Genomic DNA, 18,824 nt, shown 5'->3' on the forward strand with positions numbered 1-18,824 from the left:
CCGCCTGGATCAGGAGAGGTAGTCCCATGAGCCGGCTACCTACAGGATCGCCATCAGGGATCGAGGGCACCGAAGGCAAACAAAATTGTATTGTTAGAATAAATATTACATCATATCAATTATAGCAGTTATGTTAGTTCTCCTCATCCTGTATTCTGTGCTGGAAGTCGGAAGCCTTGCTCATAAATACTTATTATTTTGTTAAATTTCAGATGTTTTCAACTTTTTGTGCTTCAAGTATTTTTAACTCTTTTTGGACAGCAGCAACTAAGTGTTATGATTCTACCAAGTAACTACGTTTTTATCTAAGGACATTAATGTTGAAGTTATGGGAAGGCGGATTGCTTATATCGATCTGAACTAGTAGATCACACATCTGAAAGTAGAAGGATAAAATGACGCCGTGGAGACAGCAAATATGATACTGGGTAGGAAGTTAATTACTAAATTAACCACGATAATAAACCAATAGATGATTAAACATTTTACATAACTATAATACTTGCAGCTCCTTTTTAAGGGAATGAGCTCATCCCTTCACTTAAAAATAATATACCTTTTCCGAACAAATTTTATATTCATAATCATTTAATTCTTTAAACCAACTTGATTGATAAATAACGTAATAATTAATATTTAAATCTTTTGAAAAAAAAAATTCAACAATTGGATTAACAAAAAGAGTTCTCTCAGTTGCTAAAGTTTTGACCAAGAAAATTCTCTTAAATAATAGATATATGTGAAAATTTATTTATATATGGTATGAAAAAAACAATCTTAAAAGCAATTGGCATTAGTGGGATTAGGGGTGATTTTTGGACGGATCAGAATTTCCAATTGCATTATGTTTTCATTTCAATTTTTGGATCAGAATTTTTGAGCTCGGATTCAAATTTGAAAACTTTACTAATGGAATTGAAAATACCATTCTAACTTCCACCCCTAAAGGGAATGTATGTGAAAGTGATAATTAAGGGATGGCCATGAGCCCATCGTTTCAGACCAACTTGCCTCCTAAGTAGGCAACCTAATCACAGGTTATTGTTAATGCTTATTGTTAATTGTTTTTAATAGAGACTTTGTACGTGATTATTGTTAATTGATTTTTAACAAATCTTTTCTCTAACTTTAGCAAGAAAGGTCAACTTTTTTATGGTATCAAAGCAGATTGTTTCATTTATGAAGCTCAACAGTCAATGTGCCACCTTACCCGATTTGTGTGTTCGCATGTTAAGCTTAAAAATCTGCCATACATTAGGGGGAGTATTGTGAGTATGAATCCAACATCATGTTAGGCTTGAAAATTTGCTACACGCGAAAGAACGTGTTGAAAGTGTCAATCCCAATGAGCGTGTTGAGAGCATGAATCTTATATCAATGAAAGAAAGAACGACGTGTGCTTATTAGTATGTGAACTTCTCCCCATATTTGATAGTGAATCCTCAAATGTCTTTCATTTTGAAGTGTCTGTGAGTCTCAAGAATAAAGTCTGTCATATATTTTGAGAGATAAATGAGAGTGTTAATGGCAATTTGGAAAGATATACTATATACCATCCGTTGTTGCTTTGCATGCTTTTAAAAAATAAGCTTTATGAAGCACCCTCTTGACCAGTGAAAGATTCGGATTTTAACATCCGGTGGTCTTAATATAAAGTCCTAAAATATTTGATCGAATACAATGCTAAAAGTTGAATGATAAACTATTAATTTTTTATTCATAATCATGGGACAAATAACATTACAAACTACAAAGATTAAATTTGTCCACGACGAGATTTCATATTCCAAAAAAAAGTATGACTTGGTAGGTCTAAAGTTTTGTTTTAGTTTACACAATTACATACGTTTTTTTTTTTTTGAACAAGAGATACTATTTACACTAAGGGGGAGGGGTGCGCTTTGCCTCACAATGTGTTAGCAATAATATGGTTTAAATTCATCTTTGACGATAATCGAACTTGAAGTGGATTATATAGTGGGGGTGAAGAAAAAGAGAGGAGAGAGAAAGAGAGAGAAAGAGAGAGGTAGGTTCTTCTGATTAAGGAGGTAAAGATCTCAAGGTGGGAGGGGAGACAAAGGACTGAGAAGATCTTTATTTCTTGCAGTAAAATTTTCTCCCATCCTATTCTCATACCATTCCCTCCCCTCCTCTTATAGAATTTTTTTTTCTTTTTTCTTTTTGTGTCTTTTTTTGTCTTTCTCTCCCTAATAAAATCAATACAAGATGTTGACGTGACTTAATCGTAATCATTGAAATAGGAGGAGAAGGAAAGAGAGATTAGGAGGGGAGAAAATCCTCTTCCCTATTTCTCTCATGCAACTCGAGGTTCTTTGAAAACACAACCTTTGAAGTATCTTCTGCTGCTCAATAAAACTATTCATTCCTACATGCAAATTAAATCACAGGGACATCAAATATAAAAAAAAAAAAAAACAAAAAAATTGAAGAGTTAGGTATGTGGAAGATTCATAAAACAAGTAGATACTTCACCAAATTATTCAATTTGAAATTTATTTCTTAAATAAGTATAAAAAAAATTTACAATTTGAATTGGGTTTGGAAAGATAGTTTAGGTAGTAAATTTGAGTTTAAATAGATAGTAATTCTTTATTTAAAAATAATATGCGCGTAGAGAGTAATTTTTTCCTTCAATTGAATCCAATCATACAGTTGTTTCATGTGAGTCTTTTCATATAGAGATTCAGTGAGTCATTTTGAAAGAGTTCAACTCAATCATGATTGCTACTTATGATTTGAAGTCCTTTCATAATTAAAGACGTGAATTTTGTATCCTGTGAAACAAGCGTTGATCAACAATGAACACCATGATGGAATTATCTTAGAGAGAAAGAACCAAGTTGTTAACTTGATTGTATTTTCAAAGTTGTGCATTTTAAAATTGAGTTTGCATACCAGTCTTTATTGAATTAATTATTGAAGTTATTTTTTTATATTCGGCCGGCATGAGTAAATATAGGGAGTTTTAACGAAAAGTTCGCAGTACTGTTCACTTTAACGAAAAATCATATTTTAACACTAAAAAGTCAATTCTTATACTATTCACTTTACCTTTTATTTTGTCCTTATCGTTAAAACTCAAAGTTTTCAAGCCATTTTCATTAGTTTTCCTTTAAATATACCATTGACACCAAATACTCTATTATCAATCTAGGAAATTATCAATATACCTTACCGATGGCTTTCAATACCTAACTAACTTGATTAAATATACCATTGATACCAAATACTCCGTTATCGATTTGGGAAATTGTCAATATACCTTACGGATTGCTTTCAATGCCTAGCTAAAGTTCAAATTTGTTGACAATATGAATATATGTTCACACTGAAAACTTTCCAATCTTTAAAGATAAGAGACAAAGACTTCAACACAAAGTGTAAGAAAATTCAAAGTCCTCTCAGACAAATAGCATCTCATATATTAATTAAGAAAGAATATTTAAAATTCACTAGGTTTCTCCCATTTTCTTTAAGTTTAATAGCAAAAACTTAAATAGGTCAAAAATCCAGTGCTAGTTGTTTAGACTCCGCACAAGTAGCATCTAAACAAGGGACGGTCTACCCACAAAATCAGAGCAAGTTTAGGTGGGATAACAAAAACAAATAGAGGATATGCAAATTAATAATGCATCTCACTATAAATAAAGTCCTGAGTTGCTTAAAAAAAGTACACACAAAAACCATGGTGAGATTTTCAACTTATTGTGAAAAAGTATGCTTTCTAGCTTGCCTTATCTTGTATCTTCAGCTAGCTTCATCACCAAAAAATGCTTTTGCTTCTGCCAATTCCACTGAAGCAGAAGCACTCCTCAAATGGAAAGCTAGCTTTCAAAACCAAACCCAAAACAACCTGACCTCATGGATTAATACAAATGAAGCCCCATGCAATACTTGGGTTGGTGTTTCATGCAACTCTGATGGAAGTGTCAACAGATTAAACCTCACCAATTCTGGTATACATGGTACTCTACTCGAATTTCCATTCATGTCCTTGCCTAATCTTGCATATGTTGACCTCAGCTTGAATGAATTTTTTGATCAAATCCCACCTGAGATCAGTTCCCTCACCAAACTCATCTATTTCGATATATCCTACAATCAAATGTCTGGAAAAATCCCACCCGAAATCGGTCTCTTAACAAATCTTCAGGTTCTTCACCTAAATGCAAATAAGTTTAACGGCTCAATTCCTCAAGAAATAGGCCAACTTAAATTTGTCTATGAGCTAGCTCTAAACTTAAACAATTTAGAGGGTTCAATTCCAGCTTCTGTCGGTAATTTGAGCCAGTTGACTTCTTTGATTCTCTTCGGAAACCAACTTTCGGGTCCTATCCCTCCTGAAATAGGAAACCTTTCGAAGTTGGTTGAACTTTACTTGTTTGACAACTATTTATCAGGCTCAATCCCTCTGAGTTTCGGAAACTTGAAAAATCTAACCACGATGATGTTGTACAACAATACCCTTTCTAGTTCTATCCCAACTTCTTTGTGCAATTTGACAAACCTTGTTTATCTCTCTCTCTACGATAATAAACTTTCCGGCACTATTCCTGAAGAGATTGGAAGGTTGAAATTTTTTGTGTCTCTAGAGCTCACCAACAATCAGCTCAACGGAACCGTTCCCTCGTCGTTTGGCAACTTGAGCAGCCTACAAAAACTTTACCTCCGTGGTAACCAATTATCTGGATCAATCCCCCAAGAGATAGAGAATCTACTAAAGTTGACAATACTTGACTTGGCTACTAACCGATTTTCTGGTTATTTGCCTCGAGATATATGTAGAGGTGGATTGCTACAAAGGTTTAGTGCAGAAAACAACGAATTTTCAGGTCCAATCCCGAAAAGCTTGAAAGGTTGCAAGAGCTTGGTCAGAGTCCGTCTTCAAGGAACCAATTTACAAGCAATACATCTGAAGACTTTGGTGTCAATCTGAATCTTCAGTATGTAGACCTAAGCCACAACAACTTAAATGGCGAAATCTCAAACATCTGGGGACAGTGTCCAAACTTAACAACCCTACGGATTGCGGGGAACAACCTTACAGGTAGCATACCATCTGAGATTGTCAATGCAACTAAAATTCAAGAGCTCGATTTGTCTTCGAATCATCTGGTTGGGGTGGTTCCCAAGGATTTGGGGAGATTGACTTCTATGGTGACTCTAAAGTTGAATGGCAATCAACTTTTGGGTTCTATACCTTCAGAATTTGGAGCATTCACTGAACTTGAATATCTTGACGTGTCAATCAACAAGCTGAACGGCTCGATTCCAAGCACTTTTGGCGAATTGGTCAGGTTAAACTACTTGAATTTGAGCAACAACAATTTTAGTCAAGAAATTCCATTTCAGTTGGGGAAGTTATTTCACCTGTCACAGTTAGATTTAAGTCGTAACTCACTTGACGGCAAGATACCATCAGAAATCGGCAATATGCAGAGCTTGGAGGGGCTGAATCTTTCCCACAATAATCTTTCCGGTCTCATTCCAGCAACTTTTGATGGAATGCGTGGCTTGTCGTACATAGACGTATCCTACAATCACTTGCAAGGTCCCATCCCCAACAACAAAGCATTTCAAGATGCTCACAGCTTTGAAGGGAATGAAAGATTGTGTGGAAATGTTGTAGGTCTAGAATCCTGCAATAAGCACGTCTCAAAAATAAAACTCGTGTTTGCAATCGTTTTCCCTATCTTGGGAGCAGTTTTACTTGCTCTCTTTGCAATTGTCTTCATCAAAACAAGAAGAAAGAAAGAGCTGGGAACAGGAAAGAGTGATATCCATGATGAAAATTTTTCAATCTTTCTTTTTGATGGAAAAAAATTGTATCGGGAGATCATAAGAGCAACCAATGGTTTTGACTCCATATTTTGCATTGGGAAGGGAGGATCTGGAAGTGTCTACAAGGCAAAGCTACCATCAGGCAGCATAGTTGCAGTGAAGAAACTCCATCAAAAACTTGACGGCGAGGAGACATCGCAGAAGGAGTTCCATAATGAAATAAGTGCACTAATCAATATACGACATCGAAACATTGTGAAACTTTGTGGTTTTTGTTCAAATTCGCAGCACTCCTTTCTGGTTTATGAATACCTAGAAAAGGGTAGTCTGGCTTCAATCTTGAGCAAAGAAGACGAAGCAAAAGAATTGGATTGGAGTATGAGGGTGAGAATTGTAAAAGGCGTAGCTCATGCACTGTCTTACCTGCATCATGATTGCGTGCCGCCAATTGTACACCGAGACTTATCAAGCAACAACATTTTGTTGGATTATGATTACGAGCCTTGTGTTTCAGACTTCGGCACTGCTAAGCTTTTGAATCCAGACTCATCGAATTGGAGCTCCCTTGCAAGCACATACGGATATGTAGCACCAGGTAAAGTAAAACGGTTAAAATATATAACGTTGAATTTGATAATATAAATTTAGACATATACTAATGGCTTGCTCTCCCTTAATTTTTATACAGAGTTGGCCTACACAAGGAAGGTAACTGAGAAATGTGACGTTTATAGCTTCGGAGTGCTAGCACTGGAAGTGATCATGGGAAAAAGACTAGGTGATTTAATCTCGTCCTTTTTGTCTCCATCAGCGTGTGAAAACAAATTGCTGAAGGATGTATTGGACCAACGGCTTCCGCCTCCTACACCTGAAGTTGAAGATGAACTGACAGCCATTGCAAGGGTAGCAATCGCATGCAAGGATTCGCGACCGCAATTGAGGCCAACAATGCACATGGTTTGTCAGTCATTATCATTACAAACTGCAGCTTCCACTGGAGGACCAGACATCACACTTGAACAACTCATTAGGATTTAAATTGCATTTGATATTGTTTGAGTTGGCACAAAATTCAAATCATCTTGTTTAAATATATCATATATGTACTCTGTTATATTTGTAGTTAAATTGAGAATAAGAGAGAAGTGCTAGCTAGACTCGCTCAACAGCAAGTCCCACATGTATTATCTATCACTTAAATGGTTAGACCAAAATATCCTATTTAGTATTTACTAGAAATTGGTGCACACACATTGCTATAGGAGTAAAAATTGTATGAAAGATTATGTTGAAAGATATAATAATAACTATGTCATTTAATACTATTTATATTGAAAACGTTATGAAGATTTTTACATACAAAAGATTATACAGTCTACATACAGAAGATCATAGATTTTTTTCTATCTACATGCAAAAAAAGATTAGATGGAGATATACAAAAGATTATGAAACGTTGGGGCTATTTACATAACAAAAATATTAATGAATATTGATTCACTTACATTCATAAAATATGACAAAAGTTGTTCATTGGAACACGAAGAATTTCCCAGCAGTGCTATCATTACCAAGAAAACAGCCTAGGCAAGGAAAAAAAATTAATTACTGAAACACTTACAACGAATTTTGACATCAACAGATTTATATTGTACAAAAAATAATATAACGTATGGTTACTTCGTGTTTTACTGTTGGAAAGGAATCTGTTTCTCTATCAGTTGGAGAGGACCTTTTTTCCGCAATTTGATCACTTTGTACCTATCTTCCTCCCTATCACAACAAATAGTTCATGCTTTCAAAAGAAAAAAGTTTGTGCAGCGTAAAAAGTACAACCGCAATTCTGATCAAGTAAGTTTGTGAGAAAGACATAATTTAAGTTAGAATGCATGTAAGTTTTAATGATTTTGCAGAAGAGGTGTGATCAATAATCTTACTGAATAATGGAATAACAACTAAACGGAAAGCCCTTTTACTTGTTTCTTTGGTTCTCCAACTGACCAGGTAATTTTCTCTTCCAACTAAATTAAGATTCAACTCCTCTCTGTCTTCCCTCTCCTATTCCAACACATGCATCAACAACCACCAACTCTGAAAAATGGCAATGGAAACCTGATGCATGTGATGAACAGATGCAGATCGCGCTTCGGGAAGAAGCGGAGATGTTGTACGACCTAGACGGCACACCCTTACCGAAGAAACCTTGCGGAGTTGGATCATGGCCGCTGTTCCTACGGTGCAAGAATTGCAAAGGGCGGCTTCTGGGCATTCAGACGCTTACCTGCATCTTCTGACTGCAAGGACATCCCTCCCGAACCCATCAATTTCCAGGATACTTTTGGGTAGATAGTATGCGACTTGATTTTTTATCTTTTGTTTGATTGATGAGAAAATTGAGATTAATTAAGATGGGAAATAAAAGCTTTCTCTGTGTAGCATTTAACTCCCAAGCCTTTTGACACTGCCTTTCACAAACCTTTTAAAATCCCTCGCAACCCTTTGAAATTATCTTTCAAAGCGTCACTGTTGAAAATAAAAACCACAAATTAATGCAAAACGTAAAAAATAAAAAAATAAAAAAATTCATTGTTCTTTTGTTAGATGAGAGAGGGAGTGAGTGAGAGTGGCAAGGTGCCAAATCCTATTTTCATCAAGTGCATGCATAAATCTGTGTTTTGTTTCCTTAATTTTAATTTAGAACAGCGGATTGGATCGAACATGTGAGGTATAATACTATTATTTTATGGCTCTGCAGTTTACTAACAAGTTTATTTTTTCTTTTAGCCGAATTAATAAATATTACGTAATGGATTGATCTAGCTCAAAGTTTTGTCTGGCTTGGAAATTACAAATTTTAATTGTTCATGCAGGTACTACTTGTGCTTGAATCTTGACCAAGGTTATTTATACCGATTGTCTTATTTTTTTTTCATCTATATTTTAATTTCATTCACTATAAAAAGTTAAAAAATTGAAATGTTATTTCTCCACTCACTATTTTTTTTTAATTGGTTATGTCTGAAACTGGACGCAGATACTATTTCTGAAACGAAACATGGATTAAACATGGATACTAAACTATTTCTTAAACATACTATTTTTGAAATTGAACATGGTTACTACACTATTTCTTAAACTGAATACTGATTATTTTTTAAGACTAAACAGTGGTACTATCACTATTTTTTAAACTGAATACTAGCACTATCACTATTTGTTAAACTGAACACTGACTATTTATTAAACTCACTATTTATGAAACTAACATGGGTACTATACTATTTATTAAACTCACTATTTATGAAACTGACACGGGTATTACACTATTTATTAAACTGAGTGACTATTTATGAAACTAACACAGACACTATACTATTTATTAAACTGATTGATTATTTATGAAACTAACACATGTACTACACTATTTATGAAACTGACATGGGATGCTACATTATTAATTAAACTGACTGACTATTTATGAAACTGACATGGGTACTACACTATTTATTAAACTGACTAACTATTTATGAAAGTGACCCATGTACTACACTATTTATTAAACTCACTATCTATGAAACTGACATGGGTACTACACTATCTATTAAACTGACCGAATATTTATCAATGCTTGGACCTTTCAACTCAGAGCACGATAGACAATCACATTTTAAGAATAATGATAGGATTAAAAGCACACCACAAAATAGCACACAAATGTCCTATTGATTTTCCTTATTAACACTAAGATTTATTAATTGTAGCATATGAAAATAAAGGTCTTTCCCGCAGAAGATTGTTTTATCTAATTACTTAAAATGTGACAAAAACTGGGATGCTGCCCTTTCTGGCCAACCACCGAAAAATAATTATTAGACTGACTTACACTTATCTAAAGTCTACAAAATTTTATATGTAGATACTAGACACGCAAAGCTACACTCACACAATGTTTTGGGATTTTTGGAGTTGACTTTCTATTTAAATTAAATCGAACAAAAACATGACAAAAACAGATTTTAAGTAGTTCACAAATTAAGAAAAACGAGTTAGGGGAATTGCTATCCACCACCAAATAATCATGCAAACATGTTATGTTTCATTCAAATTCCTTCTATTTCTGGATGAAGATGCTCAAGTTGGCTCAATGTTAGAACTCAACCTATTACGCTTTCTTATGTAGTATGTTAAGAGAATGGTGTTTTCAACTTAACTTAGTCCTTAGCATGCAATCTAGAATGTCATTTTCATAGATTTAACAAGTAGAAATCATTAAGAACGAAAAGAGTTTGAGTCATCACAAGGCGTCGTAAGTACTAGCGTTGTCTTACTTATCCAAGAAATTGATTCACATGTTAATCGCAATTAACAAGTACTACTATAGAACATATGTAAGTCCTCATTCGATAAGGGCAGACACACACATATTCATAGCATTAGAATCTTAGATATGCTTACTAAGTATGCATCCATAGAAAACACATAAAAAATTTATCAATGAGACAAACAGTGAACCAATGTCATCTATTCATAAAAGTAATTCAGACGAAATGTCATAACAAACTTGCAATCATATTCGGGCTTCAAAATAGCCCCTAACTACTAAAAGTTTAGTTACACAATCCTTAAGCTACAACAAAAGATAGACATGAGTTTGAGAAAATATAACCGAAAGAAATCGACTCAGGTTTCCTTTTTCCTTCCTTCCCAAACACTACTTTTAAACCAATTCTTGCTGCATCATTTTCTTCTCCTTAACTCACCCACTAATAGCCATTTAGTGATGACAATAAGTGAGAGGAAATGGTAAAACTATTGTAACCCTTTGGGCAGCCTTTATGCCAATTACTCTCGCTTAATCCTCATCTTTAATTTCATTTCATTTGATATTTGAATAGGTGTCGGCTGGCTTATTCTTGGTTGCATCAGTTTTGGTTGCTAGATTTATTGGGTTTATTGCTTTCTGCAGTTACAAACTGCTCAGCCTATTGTGAACCTTTCAGTGTTAAAATGGCCATAACTTCTTCTAGAAAAATGATATTCATAATCTGCGAAATGCTCCAGAAAATAGACATCCGTATATATAAGGCTCATTCTCTAATTCATTCTGAGCTATCCGCAACTTGCTTCCAAAGTCGGTTGATCTGCACTGGCAGTTTTGACGAATTTGTTACTTAAAATCTCACTTGTGCTATTTTTCTTTTCTTTGCTTGACAAATCCTACAAAACACAAAAATAAGGTAAATAGCTCAAAAATATAAAGAATTAACTAAGTAAAGACAAGTGAATATGATGTAAAATATATATAAATATGAGCTTATCAAATAACATTGCCAAGGTTACTAATCCTTTTCTTTAGGGAAGGAAGTCTACGAGGATCACATAAAGCTTGGGGAGATTGGACCCTTTGAAAGCCCAAGGAGAACTTCTATTGCATGATCCACAATCCGGAAGGTTTCAGATTCCCGGGGGGTCATTTAGGTAATCCTCAAAGCCAAAATCATCCAATCTTTTAGTCATAACTTCCAAACCCAGCAGAAGAAATTGGTTTGGCAGGCCTCTGGAATCAAGAAGGGAATCCATCTTTAGTGGAAACGTCCTTCCACAAGTGCACCCCAAGATTTTCCTATTTATCTGCTCCTGAGTTAACCTCGCCGATTCCAAAGCAGATTCAAGAGGGTGAGCGCCGACGAGGTCGACCTTGACGCCTTGAAGTCCAAATCGAAGAGCGTCCTTTTGGATTCCTCCGATTTTGTGCTCCATCGTCTTCAGTGCCTCCATTTTGCTTTCTCTGTTTCTTCCTTTCCTTCTTCTTCCTGTGCCTTTAATCTCAAAATTTAAATAACAAACAAATTAATTTTTGTCTGGTGGATTAATCAGGTAATGGCATAGTTGTAAATAAAATAAAGTTGATTTGTAACAAAATTAGATGACAGAATGGGTTCCGTTAGGGACAAGGCATGGAAAAAAAAAATTTATTTCGTTTTGGGCTTTTGATTCAACCCATGTGTATTCAATGTTTGTGAGGCTGGATATAGATTAGTCTTGTCCTTATGATTAAATTTGAAGCCTTTGTGGTTAAAGAAAAGTGTAGGATGGTTTTTGGTTAAATTAAACTTAGTCCAAACATTTTTCATTAAAACTCCCAATTTTTATTTGATTGTTAATTTCTTTTATCTGATTATGATAACTAGAATTTGGTTGGTTCATCAAGAAGGTTAACTGGAGGCTTTGGTTTCTTTGTTGCTAGTAATAATGAGTTCCCGTGTTCGAGCTAGTCCCTACGCCTTCTTCGTTTCAAATTTTTACTAATTTTTTTTTATTGTTAATTTCTTTTACCTTTGATTATAACTACTAAAATTTAGTTAATTCATCAAGAAGGTTGACTAACGGCGGAGGTTTTTGATATTCATTTCCATTCAATTTTAACCTTCAACAAAATAATGTATATTCATTCCAATTCAATTTTAACCTTCAACAAAATAATGTATGTATATCTTTACCAATTTAATTTGGCAAGCACAAAGATTATTCAGAAAATAAGATTACTTTTAGGCAGCTGCAAAAATTGGAACTTTCTCTACCAAATCTACAAGGTTTTTGCTCAGAAAATTGCATTGTCAAAGTCTCGTGCTTAGACACCTTAGACATCAAGTATTGCTCGATTGAGTTTAGGATTTCTCCCGATGGATTACTCCCAAGTGATTCAAAACTTGAACACCACAACTAACAGAGGCAGAGGAAGAAGATGAAGATGCAGAAGAAAAATAAGAAGCAGAAAAGAAATGAACGACACATCTATTATGGTTTGTTTAGTTTCGCTTCTATGTGTTTTGCATGCTTGGATTGCTAGTTTGCTTTTTCTTTTTGTGTGAAGGAAGACAAAGAAAAAGTTACTCACGCATAAAATAATTTTTGGAAATAATATTAAGGATGAAGAATATAATTTATTTATACCTTATTTTGGAGGTGGGTGGGGATGATCACACGAACTAACAAAGAGACTAGTACTTTTTACCATATGACAATGTTCCTTTTTTATGACCAAGTGACCAAGTATTATGGCGTAACTTTTTATTTTTTTTTATTTTTTATGTATGACGAACTTATTGTCCAACAAAGAAAAATACTTATTCAAATTATTTAAAAACCTTCAAGTACCTAATCGAAAAGGAGAAAAAAAATCACATGAAAACATATATGTTCATATATGTTCTTGTGTGTATTGTAGGTTTATGGGTCCTTTTTTATTTTTGCCCAGGACCTCCAAAATGTTTGGACTGGCCTTGCAAATTAGGTGTAGGCAAACCATTAAAGTCAAGTTTGTTTAAGAAAAATGAGTACGATACATTGTTTCAAGATTTTCAAGATTTTCACTTGAAGGACACGAAGAATCATAACACAAAGGCTACCTCTCAAACCATGCCAAAATGTTCCCAATCAAGATCAATCACAATTGTCACAGAGTAATCCCCCTGATCAAAGCTTCTAAGAAAGAACATAGCCAATAAGATGCAATAACTACCAAACTTATATAAATATAAACACACATTCCATTACATTTCCAGTAAACTAAAACTCAAATTCTTTTTGACATTGCATTTTAAATCCCTTTGTAGACCAGAAAAGATAACAATATTTCAAAAAAATAAAATAAAATACTTTATACACAGAAATAGATAATCAGGTCAACATATTATCCATTGGTTTACCATATGTTTTCCAAACCGCTCAGACTATGAATTATGGCTATTGTCCATTTCATGCAAAATCAAAGAAATAAGATATGTGATTATAGAAAATCAATTATGTGGACAGACAATTAAAGACTGATTTACCCGAAGGCTTCTAGCATTTACAACCACTTCTAGTATAATTTAGTTTGACTTTCATATTCAAAATTTTCATGCAATATATTGGCAAGCGGTGCTGAATATTAAATTACGAAAACAATTATATGTACTCAGCAACTGTGCCTTGAAGCTTAGAAATGCAAAATACACATAGCCAAAAACTTATGGCGCGTTTACTAATCCGTAATCAAATTGAGAGGAATTAGATTGATGAGGAATTGAAATAAGGTGGAATCAGAATTAGATTCTTGTTGAAGTTGTTTACTAAAACTGTCTGGAGTCGGAGTAGGAATGATGTTGAGTCCATATAAGTTGTTTACTAATTCACTTCAATCGGAATGAAAACTATGTTGATTACTATATTGCCCTTACATAAATAAATTATTTTCATACTAATTAATTAAATTAAATTCCTAATTAAATTTATATAATAAAATTCATTTATATAAGCATATATAAATAGGTTTTATTTATTTATTAAAAGATGGTAAAAATGATGTTGAGTCCATATAAGTTGTTTACTAATTCACTTTAATCGGAATGAAAACTAAGTTGATGACTAAATTGCCCTTGCATAAATAAATTATTTTCATACTAATTAATTTAATTAAATTCTTAATTAAATTTATATAATAAAATTATCTATATAAAAATATATAAATAGGTTTTTTTTATTTATTAAAAATGATATAATGAGTGTCAAATGAAGGGCAATGTTGGGATAATAAGAAACAAGTGAGGGCATAATAGGAATAAAAGATGCATTCCCGATTCCCTTACCCTCAGGGAATTCAAATACCTCACAAAACTAGGGAATCCCATTCCTCCAATTTCAGGAATTAGATTCATTGTTTCGTGTGGGCTCCATTACTTTTTTGATTCCTTAATATTTAGTAAATACTGGAATACTCTGTAATTGGAATTCAATTCCCATTTCTTCTTTTGATTACCCTTACGTAAACATGTCATTAGTAAAAAACCAGGAATCGATAACCCATTAAGGAAAAGCAACAAAGAAAGCCATTGGGTTAACCATAGTCGGGTGGTCTCATTTGCCTTGAAATGGGGGTACCGCCCGAGCTTGAATTTTCACGCCCTGAAAATTCAAAAAAGGATTTGTTTCGTTCCCCAAATAGACACATTCCATATAAGAAAAACGGAAATATAATAAAGTTCAGAAATCCAACCATGTCGGTTAAATTCCTCGTGCCAGATTGCTCAAGGATGACCTCCTAACCCTTGGAGCAGTCTGGAAAGTTGGCTTCCTGCTTTCAAGTTTATAGAAGGAAAGTAAAAAGTTTCGAAGAAATTATGAAATTACTAACACTTCTAAGTGAGAGTTGACTTGGTTTCACAATTCTGATTCTCGTGTATTTTGGTACACCATTTTGCACAGCCCTAAGATCATGTATTACAATTTGAATTTCTCTTACGAATGTACACACTACAAAAGTAGTACAGTGATAGTGATTTAAAACAAAGACTCTGACTTATCACTTGCAACCATGTTCCCAATTGTTGCATCTCTTGTTTTATTAATTTCTCATTTATAATCAAACATAAATCACATAGATGCATCAAAAACCCAAAAGAGAATGTTGAAAAAGAGAAATTAGAAAATCATATTGAAAACCCCTACCAAAGCGCATTAATGATCTAGCTAATGGATGCGATTTAAGAAACAAACCCCTATTCGAGTGTGACCGATCAGATCCCGCCCTTGCATTGCTGTTTCCACACAATACATAGTCCATACACAAATCAACAAACAAATAATAAAAACATATTTTTCAATCATTTTCTCATATGGGGAACAACCTGCTAACTGTGACAACCCGTCTCGAATTATTATATATTTTTCTCCCCGAGTATGTAGCTTGACAATATTGCTCTCGTTGGTTTAGTGATGTGGATGTGAGTATGTAGTTTTAAATTAATTCCTCGCCGTTGTAATTAAATCGTACTTGAAGTCACAAGCAGGTTGACGTGAGTTAGAGCCGAATTGGATTCATAACGAAAAAGTTACGAAAAAACGAATATGTAAATGGGTAGAAATATTAATTTGGGTTGCTTATCACTTTGTCACCAATCATCTTAGTTCCTATAATCTTGAGTCCAATCAAAATTTGGATTGGTTTTATTTATGTTTGGGCCACTTAACCTTTTATCTTCCTTTCCATCACGGCAGTCCGATCAGGGTGATTGTTAGTTCTGTTTGGCCAATTCATGACCACACACATACACACACGCATGTACACCCTCTCCTTCTTTCTCGATTCTTCTTTGTCCGTACACCCGAGCCACCCTTACCTCACAATCATCATCAAAACATCACGGATCGAACTGGAAATCATACCATCTCACTCACCTCGACCCCATGAACTCATTGGCACCCTTAGCTCTTGTTTTGGTGAGTTTGCACGCGTTGACTCACGAGCTCCAACGAGGTGCGACTTTCCTCCGACGTGATCTCGACGAGATTACGAGGTTTTAGGACTTGGAAAGGTTCCCACGCAGCTTCCCTAGCACTCTAAAGTAGGTTTGAGGCTGCGTTGACGTTGGATCACACAGGTTCGAGGAACTTCAGTTTTGGCCGGTTTTTGCGAAGGATTTTCAGGGCCTTTTTCGTTTGATTTTGGACCTGAAATAGGTATAGTTGTGTTCTATTCTTCAAGAGCTTCAAATCCATATAAAATTCATGGATTTTGGTTGAAAAATAAGAAATTGAAGTTTGTAAATTTTCCAGAATCTAGTGTAACAGACGGCAGTCGGAAGCTGCTCCAGCGAAGCCCCCCGGAGAAGAAGGAGAATATTCCATCAACTTTGACGGAATATACTGACGGCATCAGGTAACTCCGTTAGTTTTTAAACGAAATATTCTATTATTTAATGGAATATTCCCAAACGCCGTTAAGGATTCCGTTAGTGTGCCAGACACGTGCCTAAGCGTGTGGGACGTGTGAGGGCGTGTGTGACGTCCAAATTTTTTTCTAAAAATATGGGGGTGTTCATGTTGTTGAGTAGATCACATTGGTATATTCAAATACCACATTTGAGCAACGTATGATGAATTAAACCTAAGTTTTGCTTATGTGCTATCGAATTAATGTTAAATTAGTTATTTCACATATAGGTGAGACATACCCTGAGGACGAGCGTGGTTAGGCAAGACTTAGGGGCTACGATCCTGCTACTTACCAGTGAGTGGGCTTTTGTTTTCTATATATGTATCTATGCTTACGATTCCCATAAACTGTTTTAAATGAACGTATGTCTTAAATGCCATGTCATGTGTGCATTACGTGTTAGTATTGCATTAGTATAGTTATGCATAGTATTGGATAAGACTGCGAAGGCCCATGTAAGCTTTAGGTGAGTACATCATGATGGTATTAGTTGTGTTGTGTATGGTTACAAGTGGATACATTTTGAGTTCATTATCCTGCACCCTGGTATTAGTGCTCCCACCCGTGACCAGGGCACAATCCTTCACGTGATGTTCACATTCCGCATCGTACGCTCACCTTGTATCCAAGCTTGGTGCACAGCCGTGTCGTATAGATCACAATAGGTGGTTCCAACTCGTAGGTAACCCTTGATTATTCGCACAGCCTTCACATGATCGTAGCACTTGAGCGTACTTATTTATACTCAGCCCTGTCGTACATACTACAATAGGTGGTTCCGACTTGTGTGCAAGCATACTTGATGAGTTATAGATTCAGCCATACAGGTCATATTAGGTGACTCCGGCTGACATACTATTTTACACTGATTCGTTTCACCTAGCTTACACATTTTATGGTTGAACATTATGACATGGAATACCTCTGTTTTCACTGCTTCTAAGCATTTTCTTTATGTACTTACGTGATATTATTTTCTAGGAAATTATACGGGTTTTATAGTGAGGGGTTAGTATGTTCATAAAGACCACTGTGTTTTCAAAAGCTTTGTTTTTGCCCACTCATGCTTTCTATTTTGCGCCCTTCTAGGTTCTAGGTAGCTGATCATCCTTGGTGGCCCACGAGGACTTCACGGCGGTTCTGACATCTCTATAATAAGTAGGGATCTTTTCCCTGTTTGTATAATTAATTAGTACTTAGTGACTGCACTTATGATACCTATGCTCTGAAACGTTGTGACTTACTTGGTCACCTTCACTCACTTATAGTATCTTAGTTTAGATAAGTTTAGTTTTAGGGTTTTTATTTACTCACTTTTTCCTATTATTATTACTTCTGTTGTGCACTTGGCTACGTCACCCTCACGTGATGGCCAGCACATCTCGACCTCGGTCGGGGTGTGTCACTAACATTCTTCATGGCCAAAGCACAAAGAATAATTCATTTATGTTTTTCAATTTTCAAATCACAAACACTTCAGGATTTGAAGTGATGTCCTTTCATTGCGTCCTCCTGAATTGCATTGATTTATCCTAAAGATTTCATTTCAATTCGAATTTGGTTTTCACCATTTACGAGGATCCCTGCTAAGCATCCATGGTTGAATGGATAAAGCGCCCAACTCATAATTGGCAAATTCGTAGGTTCAATTCCTACTAGATGCACACTAATGGGACCTTCCAATAAGTCTATTGGAATTGTCTATGTATCAGTGGAATCTCATCATCCATACATAATGAATTGGTGTGGTATATTCATATCATAACATATAAACAGTAAGACTAGCATTCTTATTGAGACTAGAACTCATAGAGAAGAAAATAGATTTATGGATGGAATCATATATGCAGTATTTACATACGAAAGTATTCAGTTATTTGTGAAAAATCAATACACTTCTAATGTCGATTCAGGATCAACTAGGACAGAAATAAAGTATTAGGTCGAACTTTTCTTTGGTGTCAAGGTAATAGTTATGAATAATCATCGACTCCTGGGAAAGAGCAGAAGAATGGGAACTATTATGGGACATACAATGCTTTACAAACATATGATCATTACGCTTCAAACGGGTTATTCTATTCCACCTCTTAGAAAGAAAAGAACTTAAATCAAAATATTTAATAGCATGGTGATACATTTATACAAAATTTCTACCCCGAGCACATGCAATGGAGCCGTAGACAGTGAAGTGAAATGCAATCTACGAAATAATTTGATCTATGAACAACATCATTGTGGTAAATGTCGCAATGCTAGAGGAATC

General features: G+C 34.9%; 2 protein-coding genes and 1 pseudogene across 2 annotated transcripts; 2 read left to right on the plus strand and 1 right to left on the minus strand.

The window, feature by feature from the left end:
* The first annotated feature begins 3,706 nt into the window (after positions 1-3,706).
* Positions 3,707-4,957, plus strand: LOC125475640 (MDIS1-interacting receptor like kinase 2-like). Its single transcript, XM_048580614.1, has one exon. It carries the CDS (start codon positions 3,707-3,709, stop codon positions 4,955-4,957), a length of 1,251 nt encoding a protein of 416 aa, XP_048436571.1.
* A 95-nt stretch (positions 4,958-5,052) lies between these two features.
* LOC103940881 (MDIS1-interacting receptor like kinase 2-like) lies at positions 5,053-7,041 on the plus strand. The gene is made up of 2 exons (XM_048580613.1): positions 5,053-6,397; positions 6,491-7,041. The coding sequence occupies exons 1-2, from the start codon at positions 5,176-5,178 to the stop codon at positions 6,838-6,840; spliced, it is 1,572 nt and encodes a 523-aa protein (XP_048436570.1). The 5' UTR covers positions 5,053-5,175; the 3' UTR covers positions 6,841-7,041.
* Positions 7,042-11,177: 4,136 nt separating this feature from the next.
* LOC108866739 lies at positions 11,178-11,580 on the minus strand (annotated as a pseudogene).
* Between the last annotated feature and the right edge of the window lie 7,244 nt (positions 11,581-18,824).

This window comes from the organism of the source record quoted next, unplaced genomic scaffold (assembly GCF_019419815.1).
Source record: "Pyrus x bretschneideri cultivar Hongxiangsu unplaced genomic scaffold, Pyrus_bretschneideri_v1 Contig152, whole genome shotgun sequence".
In the NCBI taxonomy this organism is placed as follows: Eukaryota; Viridiplantae; Streptophyta; class Magnoliopsida; order Rosales; family Rosaceae; genus Pyrus; species Pyrus x bretschneideri.